The following is a 25,170-nucleotide window of genomic DNA, read 5'->3' as shown; positions in this document are numbered from 1 at the left end:
CAAACGTGCAACATGAAAAAGCTTTTTACATTTTCGGTTTGTTTTAGTTCCGAGTAAACATTTTGGAAAAAGTACAAACAAAAAAAATTAATAGAAAATTGAAAAACGCTTCTAGTCCGTTCCTAATTCATTCGTATTCCAGCACTCGAAAAATCATACCTTGCAACATAAAGAATTATTAACTTCAATTGGCAGGTAATTCACAAAATGAATTTTTCAATATATGTGTGAATAAATTAGTACGTGAAACGAGTCTGTTTGCACACTGGTTAAATAGATGAAAATTTTCGAAAAATATCTTTTAGTGGTGAAAATGGCGATGGGTAGATTTAATATTGATTTTGAACAGAAAACCAAATTGTCTGCTCTACGAACTTACTTACTTCCACAATTGCTAACAAGTCGCTAAATATTTCACATAAATCAATATGTGGTTAACAGTTTACTTAAGAGGGGTGTTCTTCCCTCCAGATTTTCCTCTGATAGACTTTACCTATGCATTGAAACACTTTCAGAATATCGTCAGTAAACGTTTTCAATAAAATAATCAAATTTACATGTATCCGCACCGCACCACCACCGCGCCACATTTAATGAATATGCTTATTAGTTACTTCAAAAATGAACACTATAAAGTCAGAACACGAAAAATTGTATATAATCAAAATGGTGGCAATTATATTATTATCTTTAATTGAATTTACACGCTACGTATAATCAAAGGACTCATCAAAAAGTACATACAATTTTCTCATTCAAACAATATACATACATGTATTCACGGTCCGGCCTGTATCCTAACTCGGCGGTCACAAACAGACTTTTATTTTTATATTTTGTTTTTTTCATTAGCATTTTTTTTTTGTTGAACACAAACGCAATACAGCACGCGGAGGCAATTTTAGATGATTGATAACACTGATGGACAGCTTGTTCTCTGATTGGGAATTTCTATTTCGGTTTCGGAGAGTTAATTTAATGTTCGGTTAGTTGATGTTCACAATTTCACTAATATGTTTTTATGTTAGCTATTAGATACAATTACGTTGTGCGTGTTTCGAGTTTGGGAACATAGATTACCCCCTAACCGAAATTCACATATAAGTGGTTTTCGATCAAAACTCCGTGTGTATCAGATTTTAGACAAAAACTAATTGCTTACATAATCCTTGACCTATTCATATTTTTGTTGGTTGTTTGTATTATGGTTCGGTGTAGGTGGAGCGGAACCCACATACCAATGTTGCTAGACGTTCGACTATAATTTCGGTATTTGCTTTGTTATCGTTGTCTAACCGAATAGTCTTGTAATTGTTTGGAATTATTTTTCTTTCCTTTTGTTCTGGGTTTGTTAAATCATTACCCAAAAGGACAAAAGTTTACCAAAAATACGTTTTGTACCTAATAAAATGCCGTTAAATCATTAACCCTACTAACACCATTAAAAGTATAATTAGATCGAAGAGACACCAAAAAGCCTTTTTTACCCACTCGGTTAACCTACTACAGAATATGTATCAGATCTTTTACTTCTTTTAATCCAAGCCTTTTATACAGAGTAATGCAATAGTATGTTAAGTTACTAGGAACAAAAAGGTGCGTTTTTGACCCAGGTGGTGAAAGCATCTGAGGATGTAGCGGAGTTCCGCGTGGACGTGGCTACACAAGTGACGTGATTGGGAAGGAAAAGTGACATGATTGGGAACGAAAAGTGTAAAAAAAAGTGAGAGATGTAGTGAGAGAAAAAGTTGTTGTTTTGGTGCTCTATCTGGTGAGAAAACGTGACGTTTTTGGTCCGTCTGAATGAAAAATCTTTTACTTCATTAGTTTAAACGTCAATTTTGCTTTATAAGACCGCAAGAATTTTTATGTAGTCTTTGTCGATAACAGATTACAAAATGCTTTTGATCCGACTGTTGACCATGATTGAATTAGAAATTGTCAACTCAATTCTTAACTGATTGTTAACGGACAAAAGGGGGTCATTCATAAACAACTCAGATCAAAGACAGTGAGAGTTCGTTCAAGCGTTACACGTCCCTGGAAACTAGTAAAACTCGACTCTAATCTGTTACAAGCATATGACCAGTATTATTATCGGGTCTATTACTTCCATCGATCAAAGTATTTTTGATCGATTGATTAAAAATCTTGTACTTCAATTGTTTAAACGAACATTTTTCTATCAAGTATCATATTACCCAGAGTTTGTTATTATTTGTGTCGTCGTTATCGATAACAGATGAATCGTAGGCCGTAAGTGACAAGCAAATTGAGAATATTTGATTATCAAGCGAATCGGTGTAAATACAAAATGTACAACGAAAGAACCATCTGTGTTTTATGTGCTTCGGAAACATCAAATATACTTTCGGCCCAGTTCATATACCAGCCGATACAGAAGAAAAAAAATGGACGAATCGATTTCCATAACGTCTCCGTAGGTCAATAATTTCAATTGTAAAAATAACGAAAACGTTATTGAAATTGAAATTGAAATTTATGTCTGTAAGAATTATTGTGTCGTTCTATCTGTAAACGACATACACTACACATCTATTATGTTTACCCATTGGAAGTTGTGTATATATGTTACAACCATGAAATACACAAATTGCGGCTACGTAATACAAAATGTTTTTCTTTTCCAAACCAACATATACACAACGTAAGTAATTACGTATTCACGACGAGTATATCGCTTTTCCATGTACACACAATAAATTTAATTATCTCTGTTTACCCTTGCCAACTTCACGCCGGATAACCGGATATCGAAAGCGCTATCGTTGCAGTTGTACATTAATTTTCTTTTTACCATTCCCTGTGCTTTGAGCATATATAATAGGTTGGCTGTGTGTGGCTTATACAGCGAGAACGGAATATAAGATGCCTTTAAACGTATATACGTAAAAGTATGTACATAATTGGTAAACTGTGAAAAGGATATGTCTTAATTGCATACACTTATATGGGGTGGTACATAATTATATATGAGTACGAGGTAATGGGTATATAGGTTCACAATTACTCAACTGATTACTTTTTTTTTCTTCCATCTGCTAAATTGAAAAATGCAATGTCATCTTGTGCGACAAAGTCAAAAACTCATTAAGAAGAAGCGCACGTGATGGAACTATAAATATTGTGAAATATGTCCGAAGGGATAGCATTTTTCCGGTATGGGTTGGTTTGAACTTTAGAACATGACAGAAGCTATAGTCTTAGAGTTTTTATTCTTAGTTGTGTTGGAGACAAGAGAACGGCAAATTTTTCCCGTCTCAACGTAACAACGACGACAAGATAGAACCGTCTGCTTTGTAACCGTATAGTCTACTGTATTACATAAGTTTGTTGACTTTATGGAAAAAGTTTTTTTTTCTGTGTTGACCATCGATGGCATGAAAATAAAGAAGGTTTTTTCATGTGAATGGTATTATATTGGAGGAAATTTCGAAGCAAATAGTTATTTCATTCCGTGCTTGCTTATAGATTGTATTTATACAAGGGAAATTGGGTGTATTTTTGATAGCTTTTTATATAAAAAAAAAAACTTTAGAAAGGAAATTGACATAAATTGGACGTTGTGTGTGCATATGACTACAGAAATGATTGGCTTTTGTATCTGCATAGTTTTGGGGAGAATGAAAATAATTTATTTTACCGAATTTCGACTAGTTTCTGGATTTTTTTCCGACTAATAGTGGAAAGAATTATATGTAGACTCGGAGTCGAGAGAAGCTGCGTAGTGCAAAAATGTATCCTGAGGTCATATATACGATGGCATTTTATTTCATTAAAATCTTTCGAAAAATGGCGAACCGTTCTCTATCAGGTGGAATTGAGAAAAGCGAACCGACGCCGTAATCCCTCTCCAGGTTTGTTTTTGTGAGACCGAAATCCCGGCATATCCGATCAATTTTTCCTGTTCTTTACATTTGTTTTCGCAGCATAAAATAAATCTGCAGAAAAACGGTTTTGACTTATGTAAGAAGAAAGTGGCTGGGTTTAACGATACGATTTCTTTCATAAAACTCAAGAATATTCACGTCCCTGTGCAATATTCTTTCCGTTAGAGTTCAGTTCACACATCAGCACATCGATCAAGTCAATCAATGAAAATAAAACAAGTGAAAAGCAAAAAAAAACACATTTTTGTCCTATATCCCTACATTTTGTTGTATGTACATTATGGCAACCAATTTTTTGAGTTTGTGTAATGTTTGTTTATGTGCTACTTTCTTGATTACATGAATTTCCTTCTTTTTTCGCGCTAGCGAAAAAAATAATAATCGGGAACTCCATTTCCCTTTCGCTTGGAAAATATATATACGAAATACCAACCGCACATATCGAGAACGTATCTCCTTTACATAAACATTATTGGATGAAAGCTAAACTTCCAGAGTATACTTCACATAATATTTTCCTCTACAAAACAGAAATATGTTTTAAAAGGAAAATTCAATGAAAAATATAAAGTTTCCTTTTTTAGCTAAAGTAAATTAATTTATTTCTATTCAAGTGTATTCATTAGATGTATTTGTTCTTAGTTTTGTGCTGAGAGGTACGAAAATTATGTTAGTCTTTGAAAACGAGTTCTGAACTTGTCTTTAACTTACTCTTTAGAATTATGAAATAAGGATATTTTGTGTGCATATTTGAGCGGATGCGATTGTAGTGGGGTGGATGTGCTTAAAGCCATTAGGAAACCGAAATATGTTTTAATTAAAAGTGTACCGTGGAACCGTATATATCCATCGAAAAGAAAATTCTGTGAAAAGCGGTTCAACTCATTGAAGCGGTTTTTTTTACAACACACCATCATGAAAGGGGATTACGGCGTCAGTTCTCTTTTTACAGTTCTATGTCAACTCCACTGATAGAGAATGATTCACTATTTCATTGAAAGATGTCGCGGCAACAAAGCCAATGTCAACAGAAAACAGTTTTTTTTTAATCGACCTCAGGTCTCTGGCAAAGTAATTAATTTTCAATCAGCCCTATATCGGCTTGGCGATAAGGGTTTTACAAAAGGGATATGATGAAACGACAGCAAATGTTTTTTATACCCTAATCTCCAAGAAAATATAGGGCCGATTGAAAAACTAGTTACTGTTCCGGAGTCCTGAGGTCATGTGACATACAATGGCATTTTATTTCACTAAAGTCCGTCAAGCTTTGTTGCAGCGACATCTTCCAGTGAAATAGTGAATCGTTCTTTATTGGTAGAGTTGATAAAGAACCGAGAGAAAAGAGAACTGACGTCGTAATCCCTCTACAGAATGTAAGCTTCGACTAACGACACAAAAACGAAATAAACATTGAAAAATGAAATCGATCACAGGTCTGGTAAGAGTGTATGGTGATTGGTAGGTAAACTTTGTATAGTTTGATTACACAAATTATATACAAAGCATTGCGTTGGTTTCTCTAATTCTTCTCGTATTTCTTCGTTTGCAGTTTGTGTAATGGTTGAAAAAAAAAGAACTTTGTGCAATTTAGTATATACAGAACTTCCGTTGTGGCTGTTATGCTCTTCTTGTTTATAACCACTATGCTTCCTTATTCTTATACCTAAAATAATCTTTCGAGTTCTAAAAACTCTTTTCCAGCGAAATAGTGAAAGTTTCGCATTCTCAACGAAATTAACGAAAAGTTGATAAGGAACAACTCTACGAAAAGAATTTTTTTATGAAAACTTAGACTTTTTCTTCTTCTTCTTCTTCTTCATAATTGTGAACGTCCATGCATGTAGGAATGTAGCTTAGACACGGTGTAAGACTACTTTGGATCAAAACCGTAGTTTTCAGAGGTTTACGTCGAACTTTCGGTTCAGCCAACTTCTATAGAAATTTCAAAATTAAAATAGAAGTTTCATGCAACTCACAACCGATGCTGTTACTGTTCAGTTCGATGCACCGACAAGATTAATTTTGTATGATGTTTTCGAATAACAGACGAAAATTATGTAAATTTTTTCGGGATTGTTCACTAATGACGTCAAACGGGCGAATGGGCGGGTGACATTATGACGGTGGTTTGTTGGAATTTACAACACTTTTGTTGTCAAAAATTCAATAAAATTGAGTGACGTCATTTCTGCTCAATCACTCCCTTAGTAAATCAATTCATATTACCTTGACTATCATCAAATAAATGCAATTTGCACGGAAAGGTTTCACTTCTCATAGCTTTGCTTACCTGGAAAGAAAAAGAAAGAAAAATTATTCTTGGTGAAAATATGTAGGAGCTTGTTTAAAGACATTTTTTAAATGGTAGAAACTTGGTTATTACAAAATGGTGTCCATTAGGACCCACGAAATTAATTGTTTTGAATTTTAAAGAATTCGTCGTTTCACTAACAAATGATTTTCTATTTAGATAAACAAAAGTTCAACCAAAATCTCATTGTTCTTCACTTTCACTCTATCTGTCGTTTGGTAGAGTTCCGCTCCAACAACAAACGTTACTAACTCATCGTAATGATAATGTCAACTGCACGCCACCGGTGGTGGTTACTGTATACACATCCGAAATAATGAATTTTAAAATTATATTATTTCACTAATCAAACTCCACATTCAATTCATTGTCAAAGTTCTGTTCGGATTAAATTTTAATGATTTTACTTCTGTCGTATTTCGGCTTTGAAATTTTATAGCGAAAACTTTCCATTTCTCAAACGAAATGCCTCAATTTGTATTTATGATAAATCCACCGGAAAATTCTCTCTATGGTTGGTTTGGTTCGGGTTTTTTTTGTTCCCAATGTATACACAAAAAGCATTTTAAAGCAAAATTATTTATTTTTAATGAAAATGGTGAAAATATGAAAACAAAAACCCTTAGAAAGTATTGTGTGCGTGTGTATATTTTCGGTATACTATCTCTTCTCTGTGTATATACACATTTAGATTTTATATGCCGAATAATCTTAATTAATAAACGTTCATCAAAAAAACATCCATCTCGAGATTTATATTCAAATTATATTTTCTAACTAAACAACGAGAAGGAAACTTTTGTTTTGTTTTAGCTATGCGTAATAATTTCGTAATTGAATGATATTAATTTCAAATAATATTCCGCACAACCAATGTTGACTCCATCTCTATAATACATTGTAGATATTGTTTGAAAGGGGATTCATTAATAGGCAAGCAGAGGCAGGCAGGCAGAGACTGGCATTGATCATTAACTGAAATTTTGTTATATTTAAATGTAGAGGTAGGGAATTTGCTATACCGTTGGCATTTGTTAAAAGACAATTGGCTTATGACAACATCCGTCTACGGTTGTACTTCTCACACTCGCACAAAAACGTGGGTAGTGCACACCGAGAATGGCTAATAAATACCGGAATTATTATGAAGATCACCTCCTGAAGGGAAGCAGCTTTTGCAAATTGTGCATACTACTGTTTGAATATCTAAACATCAAACAGTCGTTCGAAGATTTTGATGCATTCATTGGTGATTGAAAGAAGAATTTCTAAAGTTTTCCTGTGTTTTGAGCCTTGACCTTCCATCGTTCAGAAAACCTGATTATCTGATAGTTAAGACTTTCAAAAAGTTATTTGTTTGCCAAAGAAAGAAAATAGGAAATTTCAACAAAACTTAGTTTTGTGGTCAGAGTGGAGCGAGGTCCGCGAATCGCTCGAATCGGAATTTTCTTCGAGAGGTGACCACAGCGTTTTTCATATGAACGAAGTTTGGTTAACCGCTCCACGAAAACATCAATTTGTTACAGCATTTTTCCAAACAAAAACAAAGATGACTGTCCGGCGTAAAATGTCTATTTTCTACTCTGTCAAGAGGGAAGAAAATGATATTTTCTCAACCGATCTGTCATCAGACAAACCATCTTTTTCTAATGTTCAAAGAAAATGTGGAGAAAATAAGGTTAATCATTCCGCATATATATGAAAATGTGTCGTCATCGTTAAAGTAAATATTGTCTCACCAATTTTTAGATATTATTTTTCGAAAGACAATCAATTCAAGTTGTGTACTTTGCTCTCACGAAAAGTTAGTAATCTGTATTGCTACCTGTGCTACCTACAATCTTTTCTTGCGTTTTGTAAAGTCATTGTTATCGATATTTTTATACTATACACGATACAATTCATAATCTGTCTGCTGGAGAGGTGTAGTAATTTATCATCTAAAAGATTAGTATTCAATCAAATTAGACCCAATCGTTTTATGGGACGGACTTACAGAATAAAAGTTTTATTGTTTTGTACTATGAAGTGTAAGTGTTCGATGTTTTTGTCTATTTTAAGAAAGATAGGCTGCACCCTGAGTCCTGACAAAACTTAAACCATTGACAAACATACCTTAAAACATTTTACCGAATCCGAAGAGTATGGAGATCAAATTGAAGTACGTTGTCAAAGAACCAACAACACTTTTGAAACGATACATTAATGTATCGGACTGTTGGGAGTTCTGCCTACCACTTAAACATATTCGGCAAGGTTAAATCGATGTAGCATGTGAAAATGGAGTTCACTTATCTTCTACTTTTACTGATACGAAATGATAACCGAAACCTCAACAAGTATATAAATACAGACGCGCAATAACAATAATCATTCTAATCGCTAGTGGAGAGAGTAACTATCATGAGAGCAGCAATTTTTTTGGTGGTTTTCGTCGCGGTTATGGCCGTTGACGCGACGGTGTCGTTTAATGTGAGTTCATTTATCAACATTTTGCGAATTTATATTCTCGAATGGAATTGAATGCATGTGATTGCATTAAAATAGAGAGTAGCGTGTTACAGCGCATTAGAAAATTATTCAAAATTTTACCACTATCAGGAAACGAATTGGATCAATGATGCCAGAAATGGTGTCATGGCCGAGATGTGGTTTGATGGTGTACAACGCGGTATCTCCGCTTTCCATCCAAGCCCTGCTGGATATCAAGTATACCGAAATGTTAAGGACTTTGGATGTCGCGGAGATGGTGTAACTGACGATACGGTTTGCATTAACTCGGCAATATCGTCAGGAGGAAGATGCGGCTACGGATGCGGATCGTCAACTGTTACGCCTGCCCTTATCTATTTCCCATCTGGTTCTTATGTGGTGTCGTCACCAATCGTTATGTACTACTATTCTCAACTTGTCGGAAACGCTAACGATCGTCCAAGAATCATTGCAGCACCTAATTTTGCTGGTATAAATTGTGGTCTACCACTGGTAATCGAATAATTTTTTGAAAAATTATTTGCTTTTTAATTTAAGGAATGGCCGTATTTGACTCAAATCCTTATGACGGCACCGGTAACAATTGGTTCACAAATCAAAATAACTTCTTCCGTCAGGTAAACCCATTGTTTAGTAAAAACTGATGTGAGAGTTCCAGTTGTATGACCTTTCGACTTAGGTGAGAAACTTCATCATTGACACAACTCGTACACCTGCTGCAAGTACGACCACTGGCATCCATTGGCAGGTTGCGCAAGCAACATCCCTTGTCAATATTGAATTTGTCATGAGCACTCAAGCTGGAAATGGTATGATTTAACGACGGTAAGACTCTATGGGAAGCACTTAAATCTAATTCAATTTTGATCGAAACAGCGCACCAAGGTATTTGGATGGAGAATGGTAGTGGCGGTTTTATGTCTGATTTGAAATTTACTGGTGGAAGATTCGGAATGTGGGTGGGAAATCAACAGGTGAGCCTTTCAGTAAAGCATTCCTTTGTGAATCTCATCTTAAATTTTCGATTCGTTCATAGTTCTTGTCTCTAGACCTTGAGTTTAACCAGTGTGACACTGCCATCTACATGAACTGGGTATGCCAAAATTGTTTCTGATGATTAAGTCAAGTATTAAACCAGATTCCATTTTAAATCTCTATAAACCAGAACTGGCAATGGACATTCAAGAACATTCGAATTGCCAACTCACGTATTGGAATTGATATGTCGGCTGAAGGAAATGGCATATCGTCGGGAGTTGGATCCATTCTTCTAATGGACTCTTCGATCACAAATACCCAAGTAGGCATACGCATTAGAAATAACCCACCGCCAAACAGGAACGATGTCTCTGGCACACTTTTATTGGATAATGTGCAGGTCCTAGGTGTTGGAACTGTTGTACAAAATATTGGTATGGTGTATGGTAGTTCAATGAACGTATTGAATGTTAAAACGATTTCTTATGTGGGTAGATGGTGGTGTAGTTCTTCAACACAATGGAGTAATCCCAGCATGGGGTCGAGGTTCTCGGTATCAAGACGCTAGTGGAGTTGGAACATACGTCACTGGTCCATTGCCCATTATTACCAAATCAGCAAACCTTTTGGACAGTCAGGGCAGATTCTTCCGAAGGACTCGTCCACAATATGAAAGTTTACCGGCTTCTTACTTTGACTCCGTAAAACGTATGTCGATCACTTAAGCAATCACTTAAACGTTTTCAATATTAATCTGAATCAAATAGATCGTGGAGCGACTGGTAATGGAGTTTCCGATGACTCTGATGCCGTACAAGCAACAATCAATGCCAATGTCAACACAGGACGAATCGTCTACTTCCCAGCTGGAACATACGTTTTCTATAAAACAGTAACAGTACCACCAGGCGTCAGAATTATTGGAGAGGCATGGTCGGTTATCATGGCCGGAGGAAATTCTTTCTTCCAAGATCAAATGAACCCAAGACCTGTCTTACAAGTTGGAAGTAATTTAATGGAAATAACTTTTGATTTGAACGAATAACAAAATGTTCGCGTTTATCGTATAGTTCCCGGTCAACAAGGTAACGTTGAAATCTCAGATTTGATGTTTGCTACAAAAGGAGCACAGCCCGGCGCCATTTTGGTTCAATGGAATATTAGACAAGGTAGTCAAGGAGGTGCTGGAATGTGGGATTCACATTTCCGTGTTGGTGGAACGACTGGATCCAATCTTCAAGTAAAGGACTTTTTTCCGGTCAAACGATCTCATAATTTGAAACTCCTAAATATGTTTTAGGTTCCACAATGTCCCAAAGGTCAAGGTGCAGTACGACACTGTGAGGGCGCACACACACTACTTCACGTAACCGCAACTGGCTCCGGATATTTTGAAAACGTATGGGCATGGACTGCAGATCACGATCTCGACAACCATGTAGCACAAGGACAAATTTCTATCTATACTGGACGTGGTGTTGTAGTAAGTTTATTTCGAAATATTTTTGTCGATCTCTGTTCTCGCAATGCTTGGTGACAACGTCCGAAACTAATTCTATCTGTTTTTGTGGAATAGGTTGAATCTGTTGATGGTCCCGTTTGGCTTTATGGAACCCAATCCGAGCATAATGTATTCTCCCAATATCAATTAACCAACGCTAGAAACGTCTTCATGACTATGATCCAATCCGGTAAGTTTTTCAATTTACTAATTGTTGTTATTGTTATCGTGATTTGCGCGTAATCTAGAAACTCCATACTGGCAACCTGCACCAAGAGCACCAGCTCCATTTACTCCAAATGCCGTATTTAGCGATCCTTCTTACAGCCATTGCACAGCTGCAGATTTTAGATGTCCCTTATCTTATGCACTTATAGCGAAACGATGCTCCAATGTTTATCTTTACGGTGCCGGCATGTACAATTTCTTCAACAGTAAGTACAGAGTTTCGTGGAACCTTTTAGAAACGGCTTATCATCTGTTACCGACAACGATTATAAGCGATGACCAGTAGAGTGCAGTAAAAGATTTGATATCAAACACTTAGTGAAACTTGAAACAAAACGCGTAACAGATCTAATCGTCATGTGGTGATACGCTTGCCGTTTCTAAAAAATTAACGTTTCTTTCTGAGAACTACTTGACATCAGCAAAACATTTTAGATTACGATCAGACTTGTCTACTCACTGAAGACTGCCAACGAAATATGGTTAGCTTGGCCAACAATTCCGCTTTCTATATGTACAACATCAACACGAAAGCTTCGATTAACATGGTTATCTTCGATAATGATAGACCATTAGCTGTAGCGGCTGATAATCGTAACGGTTTCTGTCACACAGTCAATGCATTCACAGCTCAGGTTTAACTTTCAGTGTAAAGGTTTAAAATAAAAACGCTTACGAAAGATTGATGGACTTTTGATTGGATTTTTCTCAGAGATTCTCTCAATTGAAATGCGATTTTGTTCCCTTGCCAATAATAAACCAATTCATTACTACGGCTGGATGTTGTTGGGTCTCTTATCTTCGATCTTTGATTTGATGCATACTGAATTAAGTATAATCAACTAGGCACAGCAACGGTGTAAGCTAAGGTATATTCAGTTAAACGTTTCGCAGCCTATTTAAAATGTAATGGAGGTCATCACACTTAATACTTGAATAGTTAAGTGTAGAAACGGACGTGTCATATTAGCGAATTATAAGAAAAATAAAATTTTGTTGATTTTGTTCGGTTTCAAATTGGCCTACTGACTCAGTAGAAGCTTTTTTGAAAGTTTAAACCAAAAATCATAGTAAGCCGTAGGTTCGTTTACTATCAGCATTCGTACACATTTGTCAATTTCAAACATCTTCATAACAGTAAGCCTAGTCGAAATGGAGCTTAATGAATAACATTTCATTTTTCTTATAAGTCGCTAATGTGGCATGTCCTGTTTCTGCATTTAATTCTTTAGTTGACCACAACCAAATTTGTGATGCAATTTGCTTCAGCTATTTTTCAGTTGGTTCATTCATATAAAACCTCACCTCACCTCATACGGGCGTATGACTCTTAAATTCATGTAAACACGTATCAGGTAGTGAAGGTGTATTTGTGGACCACCTCAAAACCCACTGAAACAAATTGCGTCACAAATTTAATTAGGGTTAACTGTAGCTTTAAGCTCAAAAAATTACAATGAAATGAAAACTCTAATGGCTACAACGAACCATTCAACACATATATCCATGTAGACGAAGAAGTTCAGCTCAACAAAGAAAAGTTAAAAAAACAAATATTCAAATAAAATCTATAAAGCCGTAGCACAGTCAACGACCGTCATAACAGTTATATAGCTGTTTTAGATTATAATACACAGAAATTCAATTTAATAATAATTTGTCTGTAATACACTCAATTTATACAAATCAAACATAGAAATGGGATTAAAATCGCGTTTTTATCGTGTTTCCCAATCATAAAGAAAAGGATTTATTTTTTACGGCGCACCTCGAATAAATGTAATATTACAATACACATCAACCATGAAATTGGTATCGAGCATGTACGGAAACATTAAAAATGTGTAATATCTTTAATTCCATTCATTTCCCAAATTCGATTTTAATGGAACAATTGCTAAGTATAATACAAATGTAACAAGTAAATTATGGTAACCTTATAAAGCGGAAAAATCAAAATATAAAAAATAATATAAATTAACACAAAAACGAAAATATATAACAAAATAAACATTAATTTCGGCGGGCATAATTAATCATATTTTTTTATGATTATATTCGCACTGAAAATAATTACTAATGACTTCTGACTAAAGTTTCTTTTTTGCTGTTACACATTCCATTTCTACCGTCATGCTTATTTCATTTCAAAATAAATAAATTGTCATAAATGTTTATGTTATTAACACGCCTACACGCCTTTTGAGGCGAATGTGACATCATTTATATGGCCAGCAATTAAGACGGAAAGTCTTACAATTTTCCTCGATGTTTTGTTCGCACTTCCATGACTCTCATTTGAAAACGTTGTTCGTCAGATTCTGTTGCATGTGTTCTGAAGGAATTCTTTTGATAATGGCATCGACGAAATCCGATCGATTTCCCGCAAGAGTATGCCCAGATGAGAAAAAAACTACGACAATTTGCCTCTAACTCTTTTCATCTTCTCCTACATAGGCAGTAGTGTAACCTTTAAGGTCAAAATTTAGGGTTCTGTAAAAAAAAAACTAGGCGCAGCACACTGACAAAAAAGTGTTAAAAATCACCTGTAGCAGGTAACTTTGTGACAAAGCTCTATTTTTTGTGTGCTACATGTGAGATTTTGAACTCCTTTTTGTCAGTGCAGAGGAGAAAGTAGGCAAGTTGGTAACCATTGGTTCATTGAAAAGCTCTGGTTGCGTGGATATTACGTAACCACGGTTAAAAAGGTGTTGCTGTGTGTCTGGAAACATAGAAGACACTGTACATTCAGCGTAACCTGTATGCCTCATTGCCAAAGACTCGTTTAAAGTTTGTCAAAATTTTTGATTTGTTTCATTCCTTCTTCTTAAGGCGGCATAAGTCTCCAGGCCTACACCAGTAGTCGGACACCTATTGTATTTTCATTCATAAAAACGTTTATCTATTAAAGAACAATAGGTGTACGACTACTAGCACATGTCGGGATACTGGTATTCCACCCTATTTCTGTATTTTTTGACAGGCAGCAACAACTTGTTATTCAAAATATCATTACATCATATAAACTAAAAGTTAGCTTTCCAATGAACCCGTCATCATTTACCCCTCCTACTCTGTGAAAATTTGAACAAAGAAACTAACATTTTAGACTTTTTAACATTTCACAGACGACAAGCATCTCAGATTCATTACTAGCTAATCTATTACTTCATGTAATCTAAGTATCTAAGTATGATTTCGAATCTTTTACTTCATTTTTTTAAGATGCACTTTGCCATATAGGACCGCATTTGTTAGAGCATGTCGTTCACTCTTGCAGTCGTATTGATAACATATGATAACCAAGGCTGAAATACCCATTAATTAGCTTAGAGGCAAAACGGTCCGATTTCGCCGAGGCCGTCCGTCTTCAAACGAATCCCTCATTACTGATAATGATGAATCGTAAAACCATTCTGAAATCATACCTGAAACTGTTTAGGTTTAGTCAAAAATAATATGGCTGTTTCATCGTTGTTTGTCTCCCATGTTCCCATTTTTAGATAAATAAAAAAAAGACATGAAAAACATCTCAACAATATTTTTATGCTGTGCATTAATATCCACATTCTGCACATATTGTGGCGTAACAACCGTACACACTTAAACATAAAGCTTTTACAAGGATGCTTATTCGTATTTTGTAATATATGAAGTGTAAGGATCTATTCCGACGATGTAAGCTTTTTGCACAGATATAATAGGAGTAGATATATATATGTATGCAGAGCTGCATTAAGTATTCTTCACTGTTCACATTATCGTTGCTATAGAAAAATGTTTGAAAAATGTTTGCGTCGTAGTGCATCGTTATTTGGAGAATCGACAATTTTCAGTAAAATATCGACTATCAATTTAATGGAATCAGAAAGTAAACGAAAGAGGTATGAGTGCATCCGAGTTGATTTGTTGATTGAAAAAATGAACTGCACTTTTCGAATGATTTTTTATTCAAAAATTACCTTCCCTAATTATTTCATCAATGAAAATGTAGGTCGAGCTCAGATACGTTACCAGCATGGATTTTTTTCTCTTTCAACATTTTGATTAATCGGAAACAGTCCGACAATAAAATCAGATTCTTTTTCAATTTGTTTTTTGCTTCCCTTCGTCGAAAATATTGGTAATCGTTTCAAATGCAAAATGGGAAAAAAAAGCTCCGTCACTGGCTTACGTTCAATGCTTTCACCGAATACATTCACAGCGTTGAAGTAACGCTTCAGGCAACCCAATTTACACAACAGAAACATAAATCTCAGAAAGTGTTCGCTCATTATGTAGATTTTCCAGCGCATTTTCCTTCAGTTTTTTTTTTATATTCGTGCAGAATATAACCGAAGTGTTGTTATTTTCCATCTCCTCTCCGTTACTTTTCTCTATACCCAATTGTAGATCGTAAATGTAGGTTAGTCACACCGAGAGTTTATATTGTTCGTTGTAATGGGAAACAAAAACAAAAAAAAAAATTCAAAAAATTTATGTCATGATTCATGAGTGTTAAAAACAGACCATTTTCAAGTAATTATCACGACCATTTTTCAATTAGTTTACTTTTAGTTGATGTATACATTCAGATATGGACTACACAAAATGTGTTCGTTTAGATTATTTAATGAAAAATAAAAAAATGTTTCAGCTTTTTTCTTCGTCTCTTTCTCTCTTTTTGTCTTGTTGGTTTTGGGTCCCATATTTATGCTACCGAGGATTCTCATCAAATGTATTAAATTCGTATATCTATACACAAAAACCCATCTATATACGACGCATTTACATTATAATGATGTGGTATAATACCCTTGTGCTTGCGAACAATCTCCAGGGTATGTGGCATGGTGTCCTTTTTTTGTGTGTGCTTGCTATCGCGTTCGGCAAACGCAAGCTCACAGCCAACAACTTTTTCTTTTATATTTTATATGCAAATTAATGGCACTTTAATTGGTACTTGTAAAAAAAATTTATTTTTAATGTATAATTTAAAAATAAACTTTTTTTTATGGTAACAATATACAAACATTTTTATTGGGGTTGTTGGTTTTGCTATTTGCTGTATTGCGATTTAGCCATATTTGCGGATGTAGATATTTGGTTTTCGTTTTTTCTTTCCATTTTTTTTGGCAATAAAGCGGAGAGCATATTTTTATTTAGATTATTAAGGATAATTCCAAAGTATTACATAAAACAGGAAATAAACATAAAGTCAAAAAGTTTTTTTTCTCTGTTTGTTTGTTTGAATGAAAACAGATATTGTTTTTGGTTTGGTTCGACACAAATTGTAACGTTCGGATGTCAAAATAAAGATTTTTATATTTCGTTTATGGCAGTTAGGTGATGGTATTACTCAGATTAGTTTCTATCACGTCTATAACATGAATGGGTGAACATACGGAACATAAAGCATCTTTTGTGCCACATAAAAAAAAAGTTTACGATACAAAGACGCAAATGTCGAATTGATTGATGTTTACAACGAAAGTTCTCGTTTTTCTTACCCAAACTTATTGCGATTTGATGGACTAGATAAATTGGTATTGTGTCTCTCGAAAATTTACATTTCCATCCTGAAGCAGAGCGTATTTTTGGAAAATTGATTTTTCGAAATCGAATGTGTCTACGCGACCGAAATCTTGTCTTGTATCATCTGTTATCGACAGAGTCGACAAAACAAAAGCTAATAGCTAAGACTTATTCGGTCTTATAATAGCAAAATGTTATCATAAAACTAATGAAGTTATAGATTTATAAATAACTCAATTTATTAATGTTAGGAATATGTGTCGCTGTCTGTGAAGGGTTGAATATTTCAATACAAAAAGCAAAATTGTTTGAACCCTGAACAGATTTGACATGAACACACTTAGTGTTTTTGATTGTTTTAACACTGCAGACGAGAGATACTCAATCAAAGTAACAAGAAGCAACAGGACAACACTATGTCGAATCTATTACTTCCTTTGATCGACAGATTGAAGCAAAATCTGTTAATTCATTTGGTTTAACATACATTTAACTATAATAGATCTCAACATCCGCAGCACATCGCTTTTGACTGTCGTCGTTGTCGGTGGCAGATGAAATAGCAATATATAAAATATTTTTTGTTACTCCGCCCGCCACTCTTCTCAGAAACTGAGTCATTACTTCATTAACCTGAGCGTTGAAACTTATTTACTGTGAGTTTTGTGAGTAAACTAACTTACGTAAGTGTTTGGAACTTTGTATTTTCCTTGTGTGGTTGAATCACTCGACTTCGGCTCGAGCTTTAAGCGTAACACTTACAGTGAAAGAATTATAAGAAGTTACATTTTCAACAATTACAATCCAATCGACGTTATTCATTCCAAACAAGTACGTAATCTACTGTTCCACGATAAAGCATGAGACAATGAATGACGAGAATTTGTTCCAGTATATGTCTTTCTTTAGGCAAATAATTGGTAATTGGTACTCTCTCTAACAGCAAGTTCGGTTAAATGTTCAGACAAGAATGTCTAATGACCTTAATTATATTAGACGTCAGACTAATGAATTAACCTTTTTGTAGAATTTTATGTGTGTCTGGGTTTTGAAGATTAAATTTTTAAAAAGGATTTGTCATTCTTAACTATTTTTAAGGATTACCGCTTAATATCTGTGAAGCCAAAAATGGATTTCCAGACAAAAAGCAGAACTTAACGAACTTTATGTTGGAAATTTCAGTTTAATTTGCACATTGTTAACAGTGACTTATGTGGAAATTAGTCGAAATCGTTTATTAGCTACGCAATGATATTATATAAATGTTCGTTATTTGCGATTCAATGAAATATGACGAAACGAGAAGCTAGTTTAAAAAAAACATTTCACATTCAACCGAATGAAAACAATCCTCAATCCGTTTTGAACACAAAATAAAAGTAATCCACTAAGTCCAAATGCAGAATATATTTTAATGCTCCAACCATTCTCAAAATTTCATTTTATTATTTTTTTCCCTCTTGCGTTCAGTCGGATTTAATCACATAAAACTGGCAAAGTTATGCGAAAAATATTTTAACAAAATCGTCTTTTTTCCTCCATCCATACTCTTATCTTTCTCATGGCTATGCCATAAAATGTGACATCTGCCATAGTTTGCATTTTTCTGCATGTCAAGTCTGTATGTAGAAGCGCCTGTCATGCAGCAAAAAAAAAATTGTTTCCGAACAAAGTCGCAATTTCAGGAGAGAAAAAAAGTGTTGAAAATTTAATATTTTCAATGGAAGTTTGGAGAATGTTTATAGTTATAATTTCAAGAGAATTCAAAGTTTTGCTCGTAATAGAACGTAAATAAAAATGTTTTAATTGGTTTTCGTAATTTTTTTTAATTAAATTCATAAAAAGAAAGTTTGAGCTTCATTTTTTTTTCTTTAAACAATTTACACCATTCTTTGTTTTCATGCATTTTGCCATCAAGTCATTCATATGATCCCAACGACCAACATTAATTTCATTAAAAGAAAAACAAAAAGCGTAACATTCCCAATGGTATGCACATAAATTGATTGATATTTCAACAAGTAAACGAAGTGGATATAGACACCGACAACATCAATCTATTAAAATTAATTACTTAACGTGCTCACTTTAGCCGAACCCATTCCTGTCATTGTTTTCTTCTCGATCCCTTTTATTTTTAGGAAAATTCCGTTCGAACTAAGCAAAAAAAAATTAAATTAGAATTTTCAAGAAAGTAAATAATGAAAAACCATTAATGTAATTAATTTCTCATCTGAGATAATTACTTCTTCGGCTCTCTACAATTTACGACTATTCATCGGCAATGTTAAACAGGCAGCTTTTTCTGTTCTTTAAATTCGTCGAGTTGGTATCGTGTTTCAGCTTTTCATTTAAGATTTTGTTTACTGTTCCCCAATTAGTGTACCCACGCTTATTTCTTTGTAAAGATGAAACGTGTCAACGGAAAACATTTCATGCATATTAGAGCGGAAGCCTGTCTGCATGTTAGTCTTTCATGAAGCCATGGTTAGTTAGCTGTATTCTTTCACTGACCCTTACGAAGAACACAATTTGTTCTATGATTAAAAGTCACAAATGACAAATTTCCATTTTCTACAATGTAACAGTTGAAAAGCAAAAGTCATACAATAAATGATTTTGTATCGGGTAGTGCCCATGCTCTTGGTCTATATCACCCACAATATGTTTTCGTTTGTACTTTAAGAAATCATTGGTTCTTCTTAATTTTGTATTGCTTGGTCCGTCATTGGTTCGCAGACACAAAAACATCACCATTTTTCAGAAATTACATTGCAATTTTTTACTAGATAATGTAACCATGGACTAACCATGGACAGAGTACAATAATTCAATGGTTGTGACCTGTTAAAAAAGATTTTTCCACGAAATAATGAATCTAACTTTTCACAGACGGCAACCATAAGTTTTAATATCGGATCTATTACTTCATTGAGCTAGGCATTTTTCAAATCTTTCACTTCATTATTTTGAACTTACTTTTTACTATTTAACATCGCATTAGTCAGAGCTTGTCGCTTATTCCTGAAGTCGTTATCGATAACAGATGATAGCCGTCCGTTATAGAAGTCAGTCTTCTCCCCCTGGCTGACGATTTACGGGTCATACACGGTCGTAACACGATCAGATCATTATGATAGAAAATGTATAAAAATGTTGTTAAAAACGTTAAATTTAACTTTTTTGTGCCTTTCTTATCAAGATAACTTGAGCAATTCGCAAACAATTTTAATTTTTTTTTTTTTTTAAATTAGATGAAAAGTCGATTTCCTGAGGTTAAGTTTTTAAAATAGATTATGAACTGACGATCCAGGTGGTGATGCTGAGCGAATTTTGGAATCCATTTCCATAGAATTTTTATGAAATTTGATTTTGACTGGTTAACAAAAACGAATAAATAGAAAAAAATAAGTTTGCGGACAGAGCGAAGCGAGAGCCGTAGTTTACACGAGTTTAGGTTCCATTGAGGACGTACGCTCCAGTGCAAGCATTTAAATTTATTTGATTTAAATTACAAAAATCTATTGAGTAGTTCAGACACTGTCTGACAGACAGTCAAGTGATGTGACCCACCCAAAAGGTGGGACCTAGTATTTCATCACATTACACTTAAATCAATAGGTCGAAAGTTGGACACATGTACTTCGCATGTAATTTGTTATGTGGCTATCTACATTCAATGTTCAACCAATACTTTTGTTCCAAAAAAAAATTAATTCTCTTTAAATGGGTACATAACAATAAAGTCACAACATTCCCATATAATTCAAATATTTCATTTGATGGTGACATTTTTATATGGACGCAAAACAAATTTCGAAACGAATTAAGGTTTTGTCGTTGGAAGCCACCAACAAAAAAAAAGTTTATAAATACACCTTGCCGAATGTCTCCCTCGTAAGATGAAAGTATTTAACATACCGCCTAAAATAAGGAAACCTGTTACTTTTGAACTTTATTAAATTTTTATGATTTTTTTATGCAAAACAGCTTCTGCTTTTCTTTTTTTATCAGTTAGAAGACATGAAGAATAATAAATTGCAGAAAAGAGCATTTTCCTCTGTGTCTGTTGCTTGCTTTATTTTCTCATCTATTCAACGTACCAGTTGTTCTACAATAGGTTTTGCTCGTCCATCAAGTAAATAAAAAAACGTAAAACTTTTGTTATAAGAAGTTCTAAGAGGAGTGAATAAAAATCAAATTTAAGAAATCTTTATGGACTCATTTAATGAGAAATTTACTATTGTTGAGAGTTCTTTTAACGGTTCCTATGAATAATTGAACTTTCTTATAGTACGGTGTTTTTTATGCGCTTTTGTTTGCAATACGAAAATAATGAATCCATTCAGCAAAATACAGCGAAAAAAAGGGCAATTTACTTCTCTACTACAATTATTCAATGATTAAATTTTTAACTTTTTTGTTGTTAATTTCAGTTCTTGATCCGATTTAAAATTAAATTAACAACCAGCACATGTAAATCGATACTGACTGACTCAGTTTTCACAATTCAATTCCTCAAATTTCCTACATTTTCGAGAACTAATTTACATCGAAAGTTGATTCAAAATGTAATATTATCAATCAACTTTCCGAGAAGGAAATAGTAACCACTTTGCGTATGGCATATTATTCTCATTAATAGTTTTTATAGTAATTGCTACTGGGTATTAAATCATCAACCTATTCAAGGAAAATTTATTTATACCCGGCAGCAGTACAGATACTTTATTATAGAGGCTATAATGAAGGATCTGTGCCCAATCGGCACTGCCCATTGCAAGGTCCAGCTCATAGTAAAGTTTAATACAATTCAAATTTATTAACAACGAACAAAAAGGAAAAACAAATGTATTTCTCGGTAGTATCCTGATGAAACTAATTTAGAATTCCAATGCTGAAATATGCAGCAATGTTTTCGGGCGACGCCGGTTCGATGTAAAAATCCTTTGTTCTTTGACAATTTTAGAAAAGTTAAAATGAATTTAAAATTCTGAGCAACAATGCCGAATGTTAAAAAGTTTGCCCAACAATAAGCATTCAGTTATGGCTAGCGTTCTCATATAAAAAGCAAAACGTGTGTTTAAACTAACAAAGTAAAAAATTACTTTAAACAAAAGAGGTAATAGATTGTTAGAAAAGTAGACCGCTTTGCTCATAAAAAATCTTCATTTGCATTGGTGAATCACGTAATATACAGTATGTAGTGCTTCCAAATTTTTATTTGAGGATTAGTCCTCAGAAGAAAATTTTTGAAGTACGTGCGTAATCTACCATATCGTTTTGGCTAGTTTGATTACTACACTCGCATTCGGCTCGTTCCACAAAGGTCACACGTACCCAAACAACGAACTTACAAGCGAGAACGTAATATACTATTAAGTTGTCGCTTCAACTTTAACCACTTTCAGTTTCATCGATATTTTCTTCATAATTTTCATTTCAATTCGATTATCCTTTGGCTGATGTTGCGACAAAACAAAGTGCCACACATTTTCATTTCGTTTTCCTGAGATATCGTCAATATTTGCACCAAACTCTAACCATCATCTGCAAGAAAATTCGAACATGAAATTGTATAAATTATGCATCCGAATCTTAACTATTGCCAACTTCTGTGCGAAATAAAATTCACGGTAAATTGAAGGAACATGTGTCACCCAGAAATACTTTCCGAAAAACAATGAACTTATGAGATCCATCTAGATATAAAACCATTTCCACATTCAAATAATGCGACAGCTAAACCCAGTTTTATGTAAATAATTTAATATTTACATACACAAGGATTCGAAAATCAATTTTATATTCAATTGTCATGAGTAATCTTTGAGGTAGTACACAAAATTTCAGATGTCTTACTCGGCTTGGTGTTACGTAACATCCATTCAAATTGGTAACAATTCCGCCATGGGTTACGTTGACTCGTGTCGTTTCGCTTTTTTTTCTGTTCCGGGGGGGTTGAATGTAATATTAGGTACACGGCGTTTGTAACGTATCGATTGTGATATGAGAGTGAAATGTGTGTTTTATGTGTTCAGCGAATTATAGATTATGGAATCGTGTTGAATATCATGCTGATGCTTTGATCGAATTTTGCTTATCGATAAATTTGTTGGAAATTAGCGCAACAAACAATTGCGTATTGTGTCTGTATTGTGTATACAAAACAAAATCAAACTTTTTGGCTTTACAAGTTATTACCTCACATTATGCTAAACCAGATATATTCCCAACAAAAAGGAAAAGAAAAAGAAATTATTTTTAAATCAACCTTAGTCACAGTCATTTTTATTCTCCCTTTTTTTCAACCTTGGTGTACGTTTTATACCTTAAATTCTCATGCCATTCAGATATATTTATATGTACACCTGAAAACACCCAGTATTTTTTCACTGAAAAACTCGACAAATATAACCTACTTACCCGCACCGAACACAGAGCATCAAATATTCAACCTTTTCTGTATACGTACACAGAGTACATCATATCGACATCCTCCTATTATTACGAGTACATACAACCTCCTGTTCCTATATAATATACCGAAAATAAAAAAAAATGTCTATCCTTGTATCCCATTTTCTTTGTCTTCGTCCTACATCCACAACAATTTTTTTTTTATTTATTTATTTATTCATTCTCTCTTTTCGTGTATATTCCTTAATTATTGAAGCATAAAAAGGATTTGATGGGAATAATTGTGTTCACATTAACAACGTAATTGAGATTTATTTTTGCTTGTCGTGGCTATAGACATTTTCGTAGAGAAAAATTCAACATTTTGACGCTAAAATTACCAATCAATTAATAAATAATGAATGCTGAATGAGAAATGAATTGATTTTTCTTTTCGGGTTACGTTCTACAGCTACACAAGTCTCTCTGTTTCTTTTATATATTGCCCCTGTGCCGGAAAATGCGATAGGACTGATTGCTGATTACATATACAATATTTGTAGGCATAAAAGGAATCGGGTATGTATTAACCAGCAACTTTGGTCGCAGTTCTTTTTTTTTTGCGCATTTCGAAGCAAGAACAAAATGATGTGAAAATCTATGAGGTTACGGGTAAAACCGCCTTTAATGCCGAATGAAATGGAAAAAAAAGAAAATATTCTTTGACCTTTTCCGTAATACATAATCTTGGGTGGAATGGATACCTGCCATATATACATTGTTGTATATATGCTCCAATATAGGTAAAACTCTCGTGATCAATATCCATCATGTTGAATAAACACTTCAGATTTGAGATATACGACGATATGATTGTGCAAACAAAAGCAAATCGAGAAAGAAAAATATATAAAAAAGGGGTGAAGAAAATAAAAGATTTCACCTTGGCGATATGCCACACTTTGTTTGGAAATTGGTGAACTGATTGATATGGAATTATTGGCCAATTACTGTCCATAAATTTACATGTCTGAAATGGAAATCGTTATTATGGAAATAGAGAGATTATTAGGTTCGCCGAGCCACAGTAAGAGATGAAGTGCTACGAATTGCATATAATTTGCCAACACACAAAGTCTTTGATGCAACATAAACCATTTAGCATTTATACTACGATAGCTGTGGGCTATATGAGCAAGTGATTAGGAAATTATTCGAAAGCGTTATAATTTATGGTAATTGCGCTAGTGCATTTCATTGGATATGCATGCATTGTACAGGTCTTTATTTTGCTACAACACTTTCAAAATTTCACAATCGATCAGTTTCTGGAATATTTTAGAAAATTTGGCGAAGAGAATTTGTAACAAGGTTTCAGCAATGTAAAATTAGATCAATATTCCGTATAATGTAAATGGACGTCTTTCAACAATTCCGTGTGGCTGTGAATTTCGGTTCTGCGGTTGGAACTAATTTGAATCAATGGATATTGGCCACATTAATTAAAATTAAATCAAATAAATTGTTTTGAATCACTCGCAATTTTACAATATTACCGAAATGGCTCGTTTAAATTTTGAGAATGTTAAGTGTTGTTTAGTTATTGTGTTCTCCTACTAGTTCAATTGATGTTGCATTAGTTTCATTCCGAAAACATCGGAAATGCAGTAATTAATCGAAATTACATTATGCTAGCATGCTGGATTTGAATGGGTGTGTTGCGATTTTTTTCTGTTTGTTTGCTTTATTTCGCGATGATAAAATGCGATGTGACGAATTAATGATATTTTGTTCAATTTTGTTGGTATTTTGGTGTAATTAAATATTATTAT

At 34.1% G+C, this 25,170-nt stretch overlaps 2 protein-coding genes across 4 annotated transcripts in view; one reads left to right on the top strand and one right to left on the bottom strand.

The window, feature by feature from the left end:
* The window catches only part of LOC119066147 (protein O-mannosyl-transferase TMTC2), a 73,261-nt gene that overhangs the window by 30,361 nt on the left and 17,730 nt on the right, over positions 1-25,170 (bottom strand). The gene's annotated exons all lie outside the window — the stretch shown is intronic.
* Positions 8,553-12,108, top strand: LOC119066148 (probable glucan endo-1,3-beta-glucosidase ARB_02077). Its single transcript, XM_037168445.1, has 14 exons — positions 8,553-8,697; positions 8,827-9,187; positions 9,256-9,335; positions 9,398-9,527; positions 9,595-9,692; positions 9,755-9,811; positions 9,884-10,130; positions 10,192-10,404; positions 10,464-10,703; positions 10,767-10,936; positions 10,997-11,179; positions 11,273-11,387; positions 11,446-11,631; positions 11,861-12,108. The coding sequence occupies exons 1-14, from the start codon at positions 8,629-8,631 to the stop codon at positions 12,064-12,066; spliced, it is 2,355 nt and encodes a 784-aa protein (XP_037024340.1). The 5' UTR covers positions 8,553-8,628; the 3' UTR covers positions 12,067-12,108.

The sequence above is a fragment of the Bradysia coprophila genome, chromosome IV, assembly GCF_014529535.1.
Source record: "Bradysia coprophila strain Holo2 chromosome IV, BU_Bcop_v1, whole genome shotgun sequence".
NCBI classification, from domain to species: domain Eukaryota; kingdom Metazoa; phylum Arthropoda; class Insecta; order Diptera; family Sciaridae; genus Bradysia; species Bradysia coprophila.
The sequence above is the reverse complement of the archived record's forward strand: the minus strand, read 5'-3'. Positions and strand labels throughout refer to the sequence as shown.